The sequence below is a fragment of the Phoxinus phoxinus genome (assembly GCF_949152265.1).
Source record: "Phoxinus phoxinus genome assembly, chromosome: 20".
Classification (NCBI taxonomy): domain Eukaryota; kingdom Metazoa; phylum Chordata; class Actinopteri; order Cypriniformes; family Leuciscidae; genus Phoxinus; species Phoxinus phoxinus.
Window position 1 is genome coordinate 4,446,148 of NC_136895.1, and position 12,012 is coordinate 4,458,159.

The 12,012-nt window shown below is 38.2% G+C and overlaps 1 protein-coding gene across 1 annotated transcript; it reads right to left on the reverse strand.

Moving 5' to 3' along the window:
• Nucleotides 1–2,663: 2,663 nt before the first annotated feature.
• Nucleotides 2,664–4,045, reverse strand: LOC306988524 (voltage-gated potassium channel regulatory subunit KCNF1-like; the record flags this gene model as incomplete). The annotated part of the gene is made up of 1 exon (XM_079593576.1): nt 2,664–4,045. The coding sequence occupies one exon, from the start codon at nt 4,043–4,045 to the stop codon at nt 2,684–2,686; it is 1,362 nt and encodes a 453-aa protein (XP_079449702.1). The 3' UTR covers nt 2,664–2,683.
• Nucleotides 4,046–12,012: the final 7,967 nt, after the last annotated feature.

Below are 12,012 nucleotides of genomic sequence, written 5' to 3' on the forward strand. Positions count from 1 at the left end.
TGGATTATCAGAGAGTAGCCTTTTTCTTTTTTCGTTTTGAATTATTTCGTTTAAAGACATTTCAAGCTTTGTGTATTTGATGTATTTGTCATGTCTGTGTGAGGCATACACTGAGTTTCGTTAAGTTAGGATGTGCTCTAGTTCACGTGCAATGCAAGTGACCGCGCGGGCGCCTCCGTTAGGCTATATTTGTTTCGTCGGCCTATTCATTAAATACAGGCAATTGGTTGATGAAAAATTGATTAAAATTAAGATACAATTTATACAAAACGAAATTCACTTTAAAGAAAGGCTTTCTATAACAACTTCAACTTCAACGGTCAAAATCAATGTCTCATATTCCGCACCCTATCTCGGTCGTGCTGTTCACTTTTCATAAATCAAATGGAAATCAATGAAAAAAAAAAAAAAAGGTATAATATTATAACAAATATGAAACGCGCTTTTTTAATGGCTACAACAGTATAGTAGGCCTACATATCCTACTCTCTATTTGTAGCCTACACATTTCTGCACATTAATTTAATTCTGAATTTTGCACACACAAGCTGAAAGGCATTTGTTCAAATCAAGTTCACGGATAATTGTGCGGGCATTTATAAGCCTAATCATTATGATACTAAAATCCTAACAAATAGGCGATGCTATGTACAAAAAATCAGATGAGCCCATAATATGAACGGTTAAGCATTTTCCTCCCATAGAAAACCATTAGGCTATAAGAACGCTTAATGTGGCTTAATGCAGATTAGAATGTCCCCTTATGTCGAAATAACGAGATATCGATACTAGGCTACTGTGTCCACCGTGGTCTCCTTTTTGATCAGCGGAAACGATTTTTGCTTGTTTGGGATCTGACTGTCCAGATTTGAAAAAGTTAAGCAAACTTTTTCAAGCTTCAATCAGTGGTCATATAAATAAATTAGCACGGTTTTTACATGTAACACTGTATACTGTACCATGTCACCTTTTGAAAGTAGCTTTGCACTTCAAATAACGATTGGATCGATTATATTGTTACGCCACCAGATGGCGACAAATTACTTTTAAAAAACATTTGTGATTGAATCGTTCATTCAGGAGATTCGTTCAAAGATGCTGATTCATCTATGAAACAATTGTATTTGATTGAGGAATTAAATCATTCATTCAAACCTAAGTTTTTTTAGGTCCCACCTAGTACCGAGTGCAATCCTACATGAAATTCATCTGGGCAATTAACATGGGGCCATAATGTAACCCGCGGACAATCCCATATAGAGCCCATTTTTCTGCCCATATCAAACCCACATGGGCCTCACATACAAATGTCCGTTGGGTTAAGCTGGGACCGAGATGGGTCTTGTGCATGTTGCCCACTTGGGTCCCACCTAGTACCAAGTGCAATCCTACATGAAATTCATCTGGGCAATTAACATGGGGCCATAATGTAACCTGCGGACAATCCTACATGTGGCCCATTTTTTCAGCCCATTTCATACCCATATGGGCCCCACATACAAATGTTGGCTGGGAACGTTCGTTTTTGGTTTGGTTCAAACTAACCTTTAGAGAACCATAAACTAACGTTCCCTAAACGTTAGTGTTAGTGGGGTACTCCCGGTTTCCCCGTATAAATTAATAGAAACTAATTTTGCACACTTGAAGATGAAATAGTTTTTATTTAAAACATGTTGTAAAATGTATGTTTTATAAAATAATTCAATACATTATTGTTCAATTATATTTAAATCATTAGCCTGTATTTTGTGTGTGTGTTTTTCGCATTAATACGGTCTAGCGCGCTCCACTTTATAAATTATGATCTAACGTAAAGGTTCGGTTGTTATTAAACTTAATTATATTTGGGCCAAAAGCTGTGAAGAAAGTCTCAAAAAGCTTCTGACTTCAGCTGCATGTCCGTGTGGAGAGCTGAGTAAATCCGAAAGAGCGCAACATTGGTGAGGGGAGCAAAACTAAGGTGGTGTGTGTGTGCGATAGAGCAGGCGTTACGGTAGGGGTGGAGATAATCATAATTTATGTTTTCTGATTGAAGGACCTGAAAAGCCTGCTACTCATACAGTCATAAAACATAGGCCTACACACTCTTAAAGTGGTTATATCTGATAGAAGTACATTTCAAAAGACTAGGTCTTCGACATCTAATGGCATTTACACTTTGTTCAACTTTTACCATTTTATTTATATTATTTTGATTTGAGAGAAATGTTAATTCGCAAAACAAGTAATATTTTGTTGTGTCAAACACTACTTTCTCCACTCAATACAAATGAGTGCACGCTAGAAAACATTTGAAAATGTTCTGCTTGTCGTTTGTGTCAACAGCATTCCCCCAGAATACACGCGCACTTCACCTAGATCTATATTAAAATATCTCCCTCTAGTTTCGAAAAGTTGACACTGCAAGGCAGCAAGTTGTGCCACGTGATACAATTGGCTAGCTTTTGTAGTCCCTACGCTGCTCACATGTTTATCAAGTGTTAAAATGTTTTATTTCATCCCAAAATGTCAACATAAAAGTTTAACTGCAGTGTTGAGAATATATAATTTCAGTATGGATAACAAATATCGATTACAACCCTGCGTCATGTTCTTCGGCTGGAGAAAAATATGCTCTTGTTGTAATATAAACCACAGTGAACTGTCTATATTGATCGGTTTTATTATTTTGAAGTTGCATCTTTTAGATGTGTCCAGCCTCCTGACACCCCTGCGCTTCATACTTCGTGCGTAACTTTGTGAATTCTATCTCTCGCTTAGCAATGGTGTCAAGTTCAAGTTGATTCTTGTAAGTCTCGCCGAAAGCCTTTATGATCCGTTGAAGTGCCAATGTAATAGCTAAGATGCCACACACAACACTGACAACGGCGCTACACTTGCCTAGTATGGTTCTAGGGTACATGTCTCCATAACCCACTGTGGACATGGAACTTGCGGCCCACCAGAAGGACTGTGGGATGCTGGTGAACATAGATTCCGGGTGGCTCTCCTCTATTGTGTATTCCAACGCCGAGAACAGGAAAATCACCACGCTCGTGGATACGAAAAGCTGACTCAGCTCTTTTATGCTGCTTTTAAGCGCTATTGCGATAGTTCGCAGACCCGATGAATGATGCGCAAGTTTGAAGACGCGCGCAATACGCATGACGCGCAACGCAATGCGCGTGACGCGCAACACTCGCGCTGCCCACTGAACATGTCCCTGCTCGTGCTCCAACTTGGCAGTATCCAGAATCAACATCAAGTAAAAAGGCATGATGGTTAGAAAGTCTATTATGTTCATGAAGGAACTCATAAAACATAATTTCTTGGAAGAGGCCACGAATCGCAAAATATATTTCACTGTAAACCAGCTGATGCAAGTCTTCTCGATGGAGTCAAAGATCGGGTGTTCCACCAGGTTACCCTCGGCATCTTGCACTCGGAGCTCCGGCATGGTGCTCACACACATGGTCACAGTGAAGAGCAGGATAAACGTGACCGACACAATTCCGATTACGCGCGCTGCTAAAGATGACTTTGGTTTCCCAATTAGGTTCCGCAGCGACGCTTGGAACCTCTGGCCTCTAGTGACCGTCACATCCTCTTTCTGGGCGTTCAGAAGGACCTTGACCTTCTCTGCTATTTGCACCAACTTAGTTTCCGTCTCATCTAAATTGCTTTTACAGAGTCCATCTAGATGTTTCACGTCGATTCCCCAAAAGTCCATCTCTCTCTTGAAGTGAATGGGACAGATTCCTCGCTTTATTTGAATCTTTCTCTGGTAATAATACAGCTCTAGGATGCATTTAAAAGCCGCTGGGTCTCTATCGAAATAAAACTCTCGCTTTAAGTCGTCGAAGTCATCGCAGAGAGCAGAAAGGTCTTCTCGTGTGGAATCCGTGGCTCGGTTCACCAGCTCAGCCAAACGCGTCTCGGGATATCGGTTCAGCACGTCCCCGTAGAGAATGTACTTGACACCACCGATGTTCACAGCAATCTCCGTCTCCTCGCTCGCCTCTGAGCCGTTACAGTCCGCGTAACGAGTCCGCGGGAACTTCCACATTTCAACTGCTAATCCAGAGGTAAAACAAAATGACAGAACTGTAGGTTATGAAAAGCAACATGCCAGTGACTAAAAATTACACAATTATTTAGGCAAAAATGTAAAAAATAAAATAAATAAATAACTGAGCTATTGTTTAAACAAAAACTTTAAATTAATGTTTTAAAACCATGTGAACACGTCATTGAACAATAGGCTAGGCCTACTTTTGACTAATGTCATCTTGACAGTCATTAATGAACAGTAGGCTAGCTACTAAAGGCAAACTTTTCAGATACAATTTTGATTAGCTTGTCTGAATGTGAATGTTCAAATTTAAAGGCAGTTATGATAACACTTACTTCTGTTGTCTGTGAAGAAAGTCTTGAAAAAGTGTCAAAGAACGTGTTTTGTCATGCCAGTGCGCTGCTTTTCAACAGTTCTGTTGGTTTTGACCGTTGCGCTCGCGTCTTTTGAAATCCAAGTTTCATATAAAAACATTTAGGGTAATGTGTAGAAAGATGTGGGAAGATGACCCCCTTAAGAGCAATGTTAATTTACTTTAAAATTGTTAAATATTTAGATATAAGTTTAGCATGCACAGGATGATGACGTATCAGACAATGTGTTATTAAATAAATAAAAACAAAATAAAACAAACATTTGCACATTTAGTTGCTATAACACAAAATGTAAAATTATACAAATCATTCCACTGGAATCGCAGACAAAAGATCCACCTGAAAGGTACATTTATTCTCTGACGTGTACACAGACCTATGCATATTTACATATCTGGTTGCCTTTATTTTTAATTGAATATACCAAATTTTAATTGAATTTTAGGCCTACCATAATAGCAACACCATGAATACAACGATGTCTGAGATGTACATCTAACTTATGGAATTATTGAATAATAGCCCATTACATTAAAATATAATAACACGTCACATATATTGTGGATTACACGCATACAGCGCTTTTTCTGTATTTAATTCTGAAACATCCCCATCTAGTGTTGAAAAGTAGTAAATGCAGTGCAGTAAATTGTATCACTTGACAAAATTGCCAGTCTGCTTAACTTTTGCAATCCACGCAATGCACTACTACTTACATACTTAGCAATTAATGTTTCAAAATAAACATCTTCAGATTCTTGTGTTGAAAATGATTTATTTCTTACTCATAGTTCTCCCAAGGTTTTTTTCTCCATTCTGTCCCTGATGGAGTTTTGGTTCCTTGCTGCTGTTGCCTTCCTTCTGGCTTGCTTAGTTGGGGACATTTAATATTCAACAATATTATAGATCTGCCTTAAAGGTGGACAATGATGAAATAGTTTTTTGTATTATTTTCATGTTATCACTGTGAAGCTGCTTTGATACAATCTGTATTGTAAAAAGCGCTATATAAATAAAGGTGACTTGACTCTGAGAACCTTTCTATTATTTGACTCAGAGGGCATGTTGTTTTCCTCAGAAGTCTTTTGTTCAGGTGTTCCTCATATTAAAAGCACTGAAGTTGTGGGCCAGATGTGTTGCTGAACTCTTGAAGAGGGCCGTCAGTGTTGATCTGCAGCTGCAGTGTGTGTTGCTCAGGAGCTCGATGTTCTGATGGAGCAGATCTACTGGACTTCAGCAATCCCTAATGGCAACATTGGCCCCCAGCCTGTCCTGTATTCCAGGGTTCAAACGCAGTGTTCGTAGCAATGTCCTCGAGTCTTTTGGCAGGTTTGAACTCTGCTGACGCAGTATATCTAGTAACGAATTCAATGCCACGTGTGTGATTTTTTTGTTGAACAGGACCTATTCCTTTCCATTAAAGTGAAATTACTGAACCTAAGAAATGTCTGATAAAAATGCTCTTTTTATAAGAACTGGTCAGACGGCCCGTAGAGGCTTTTGCATATGAAGTCTACACAAAAGTTGGTAAGAAGGATATGTATATAGTTTTTGAAATAAGTCTCTTATGCTCTCTTGTGGCCATCAGACAGTGGAATAAACTGCCAACAGAGCTGACCACATGCGTCAATTTAACATTTTTCACATCGGGCCAAAAAATGGCTTCTTTTAAAATAAACATGTTTACATAATGTATTGTAATTGATATGTATGTGAGATTGTATTTGTAAATGTTGTGGAATGAATGAAGGGTGTGATCATTGTTGTGCTGTTTTTGGGATAAAGGTATTATTAACATGTGTATTTCATTTTTTATTTATGTTTTATGTTTTGTAAGACTGTTGACCTCAGCCTGCCCAGCGACAGGGGGACATTAGCACAAGTGCTACAACTGGTATACTGCATCTCTCCTTTTAAGCTTAATGTATATTTCACATTGTCCCTGTTTAAAAAAAGGGTACATATATTTTATCAAAATAAACACAATTGTAATTTTATGTAAATATCTCATTTTTGTATTTATTCCAGGGGTTATGGTGATAATCCTTTGATAATAAGAAATGTTACTTGGGCATTAAATCATATTAGAATGATTTCCAAAAGCATCATGTGACACTGGAGTAAGGATGCCGATAATGCAGCTTTGCGTCCTAGGAATAAATAGCATTTTAAAATAAAAAAAAAGTTTATTAATTTGTTATACAATTTTGTCGTTTTACTGCATTTTTTTTATTAAATAAATTTAGACTTTAGTTTATATTGTGGAGTATAAATGAGACAAACAAATGTTTTTGTTATAGCAAGATATTTTCTTCTTGCTGTCTAAATGCATTTATGTATTTTATAATCTTCAGTCGAATCTTCAGATGAGAGAGTTGAGTAGCGCTTAGTCTCGCGAGAAGTGAGTTCCGACTCTCTGGTTCAGCGCATGCGATTGGCTGTTCGCTGCTGTCACTCTTCTTATGTCCGCGCGCGCGCCTCCGTCCTTCGGGGAGTCCCGAAGTCGGTGGAGGACGGTGATGAGTGTCATCGTCGTGAAGGTAACTTATTCGTGTTTAACACCACTTGTTGACAAATAGTGTGTTTTGCATAATGACCATCATGTTTAGTGCTTGTGTAATCCGGGCCGCTCTCCGCCTCGTGCACACATCGTCCCAACATTGGGCCAATGGCGCCTTTCCACTGCATGGTAACGTTAACACGGCTCACTCAACACAGTTAATTCGGAGGAGTCAAGGAAAACGAGTAAGCGATTTCGACAGCCGTTGAGTGCAGTAGTATATTCCCATAGACATGTCTATGTATATTCCTGCACAACCGGAGGCTGCAGTTTCAGGACCGCAGTTCTAGGAACCAGGTGGTTTAGTTTGTACATAGTATCAAGATATTTAATCTCAGTGAGTCACAATTTTACATTTAAACAAATTAATTTACACAAAATATAAATGAAAAATGTATATCAATCTTTAAACAGCTGAAAAAGTGGAACAAGTCTTAGTTTCTTGAATTATACTGTATATTGATTAACCTCAAGTTTAACTAATTAGCTCATTATCAGGTAAAATAAAGATGGAATCAGCATATTATGCAGTCACTAAAATACAGCCAGATATTTTAAAGGTTGTAGAGAGGCAAGACAAGACTCAAGAATGATTCAAAAATGTATATATTTATGTCATTCTTGCAATCAATAACAACAGCACCAAAAAGACCCCCTTTTTCCATCAGTTGCTGCACAGACATATGGCTGTAGGTAGGCTTCAGCTCTGTGTGTGTGTGTGTGTGTGTGTGTGTGTGTGTGTGTGTGTGTGTGTGTGTGTGTGTGTGTGTGTGTGTGTGTGTGTGAGAGAGAGAGAGAGGATTACATAAGAAACATTTGTTTAACATGTTCAACTGAAATCTCTGGTTTAACACTTATGCACTGTTATAAATTGTAACTATAAAAACTGCCAAACGTCTCATTCATGACTGCAAAACAACGCCAAGACGACAATAACACATATTGTTGTGCAACCAGGCAGTTTAATTATTTTATACTTAACCAATATGGTCAAACAACAAGCAAGTTTTCACACGAATACAGAATAAGCAGGTCAATATTACACACCTCACATCAACATGCTAGTGTCATCTTTTTAAGTTTAATTAATGTGCTGGCTAGATATACTTATAAAACCCAACAAGGATTTATTACATCATGGCCACGAACGTCGTAGTAATTAATACAACTAAAACAAGAATTCTAAATTCATGCAAATTAGTTAATTCATAGTTAGCAGCTCTCACTTTGGCTATGTAAACTCTGCTTCGTTTAAACGTTATAAAATAAAACTTAATTGAATACTCACAGTCTGATTGGTGTCCATGTCGTCCATCATAAATTACTGTTTTTGGTGATCCAGTTCGGTAGGTGGCGCTGTAACAAAATAACTAGGGTCCTGAAACTGCAGCCTCCGGTTGTGCAGGAATACCCTTCTCGTTGAGTGTGCAACATGGGAGTGATTTTACACTCGATAACGTCCACTAAGGTTTCGGAAACCAGTGTTAAGTAGAACAGCGCTTCACAGTTGTTTCTTTCTCCTCGTCTAACCAGGGGCGGCCAATCTTGCTCCTGTTGAGCCTTTGTCCTGAAGAAATCCGCTCCAACCCAATTAAACACCCGGACCAGCTTATCGAGCTTTTATTGGGTGTGTTGAGGCAGGTTGGAGCTAAACTGTACGGGACAGCGCCTTCCAGGACCGAGTTTGGGCGCCCCGGTCTAGACCAATCAGAGCAGCTTTTTTCCCGCTCTGTGTTGTCGTCACTCACCGCTGTTGTGTGAGGAAAGGAAAAAACGCAAAATATTTTCCGCTATTTGTTTTAGTTACGGTGTTTGTGGTTTGTGTCTGTGTGTTATATTAATGTATAATAATTCTTTATAATAAACTTTAAGATGTCAAAAGGCTGCTTAATTCATACTTACCTACAACTTGACGAACTGACGATGAAGAACAAACTTAAAGCCGGCTAATAATGAATTAATAAAACAACAGGAGTAATAACACGTATAACGAATGAACAGATACAAAATATATACAGTTAATTGCTAATTACTGGTTATTAATGTGATAATTGATCAAAATGTCGAGGGTACAGTAATGTTAGTCTGAGGAAATAATAACGTCATCTGATGCAAATTATAACGTCATCATATATATATATATATATAGATTAAGGTCACTTGACATTCATTCAGTTTATTATCTTAGATAATCCAATGTGCTCATGATTGGAGCGCTTATTAATTTTGCTACATTTTAATGTATTGCTTAGTAGAGAATTAAAATAAATTGTTACATTTTTGTCCTTGCTTATAGATGAGGTTGACAGAAGTTCGCCACTTTCGTTCCAATAGGCCATAGATGTGTACACTAGATGTCGCCTTGGCTGCGGCATCAATATGCAGGTTATAAGCGTTTTGTTTCTTCTCATGATGTTCTTAGCAGCGTATTACAGAGCCACTAAACGATCTTTGCAAAAATAACACATATGCAGACTTTCGTGTGCGCATGAGAAACCATTAAACTTAGCATAGACAATGCACACTGAGCCACCATTTCACCCGCATTATTATTAGCCTGTATTATTATTAGGGCCCAAGCCTTAAAAAGGCGAAGGCCCTATTGTTTTTCTTCGGATTATTTGTTATTAGGGCCCAAGCCCTGAAAGGGCGCAGAGCCCTATTGTTCTTCTAAGGATTTTTTGTTATTCTTCTTCTTCTTCTTCTTCTTTATAATACATTTTTTTTCAAGGTTTTTGCCACTTTTGGGTCTCTTAACGTGCTCAAAAACTCTTGAAACTTTGCACACGGGTCAGAACCCGCGGCCATTAGAGCCGGACTGAAGCTGGTACCCAGGCGTGGCAGGGGGGCTCGACAGCGCCCCCTGGAACGGGGTCCGAAAACTTGGTCCATAAATCAAACACGCTTGCATGAAATAATATGAAACTCGGTACACTTATAGATCTCATCGGTTCATATATCCTTCATGCTCTGACTTTTGACCCCAGCCCAACAGGAAGTCGGCTATTTGGGGTAGTTTAAAAAACACATGCAATGGAATTTAAAATACTCAACCAATCGCCACGAAACTCGGTGTGCATGAAGTCAAGACATTGAGGATGAAAAATTGCCAGGGGATTTTTGATATCTCGAACGGTTTGGTCGTGGTGAGGAAACTAATTTATGGCGAATATTGGAAACAGGAAGTGTGTTATAACATCCTCATACAAAATGAACTAGCACTATAACGTTAAGGGGTCCATACCTGTGCTCAAACAATTTATCTTGAGCGTCCATTTACACGAAAGCCACTGAAAGAAGACGGATTCCAAGTTGTGTATCCAGAAGGACTTTGGTGTAAATCGCAGAACACGGAAGTCAGGACACAGGACAGGATTTCAATCGGTCACCTGAAAACAGAGGCACTTGCCCCTACTGGCGTGGGGGTGTAACGGTTGAATTTGTACACTGAACTTAGCTACTTTGTTGGAAGTGAATTTTCTTATTTGTGAAAATCGTTCGATTGATAGATTCTTGTTTTAAGTATTTCCAACTAATACAGTAAAAAAAAACGAAATCAAGCACAAAAGTATTGTTTGCTAAATTGATCAGTCTAAAATTAAATGTATTCTTTTGATAATCTGCTTATTTTACTTGGATTTCATAAGACCAATCATTTTTGAGTGAATTAAATCAACTGACTGCAAACCTTTTATATGCTACGTCAAAAACTTAAATGGAGCTTGTTTAAATAAACATTACCAAAAACAACCAAACGGGAACATTGTGTGGAGGTACAGTGCAACCACAGGAGAACATTTTAGTTGGTTGGTTCCCTTAATGTTTAGGGAACGTTATAACCCTGAGGGAACGTCCCTTAAACGTTCGTTTTTGGTTTGGTTCAAACTAACCTTTAGAGAACCATAAACTAACGTTCCCTAAACGTTAGTGTTAGTGGGGTACTCCCGGTTTCCCCGTATAAATTAATAGAAACTAATTTTGCACACTTGAAGATGAAATAGTTTTTATTTAAAACATGTTGTAAAATGTATGTTTTATAAAATAATTCAATACATTATTGTTCAATTATATTTAAATCATTAGCCTGTATTTTGTGTGTGTGTTTTTCGCATTAATACGGTCTAGCGCGCTCCACTTTATAAATTATGATCTAACGTAAAGGTTCGGTTGTTATTAAACTTAATTATATTTGGGCCAAAAGCTGTGAAGAAAGTCTCAAAAAGCTTCTGACTTCAGCTGCATGTCCGTGTGGAGAGCTGAGTAAATCCGAAAGAGCGCAACATTGGTGAGGGGAGCAAAACTAAGGTGGTGTGTGTGTGCGATAGAGCAGGCGTTACGGTAGGGGTGGAGATAATCATAATTTATGTTTTCTGATTGAAGGACCTGAAAAGCCTGCTACTCATACAGTCATAAAACATAGGCCTACACACTCTTAAAGTGGTTATATCTGATAGAAGTACATTTCAAAAGACTAGGTCTTCGACATCTAATGGCATTTACACTTTGTTCAACTTTTACCATTTTATTTATATTATTTTGATTTGAGAGAAATGTTAATTCGCCAACAAGTAATATTTTGTTGTGTCAAACACTACTTTCTCCACTCAATACAAATGAGTGCACGCTAGAAAACATTTGAAAATGTTCTGCTTGTCGTTTGTGTCAACAGCATTCCCCCAGAATACACGCACACTTCACCTAGATCTATATTAAAATATCTCCCTCTAGTTTCGAAAAGTTGACACTGCAAGGCAGCAAGTTGTGCCACGTGATACAATTGGCTAGCTTTTGTAGTCCCTACGCTGCTCACATGTTTATCAAGTGTTAAAATGTTTTATTTCATCCCAAAATGTCAACATAAAAGTTTAACTGCAGTGTTGAGAATATATAATTTCAGTATGGATAACAAATATCGATTACAACCCTGCGTCATGTTCTTCAGCTGGAGAAAAATATGCACTTGTTGTAATATAAACCACAGTGAACTGTCTATATTGATCGGTTTTATTATTTTGAAGTTGCATCTT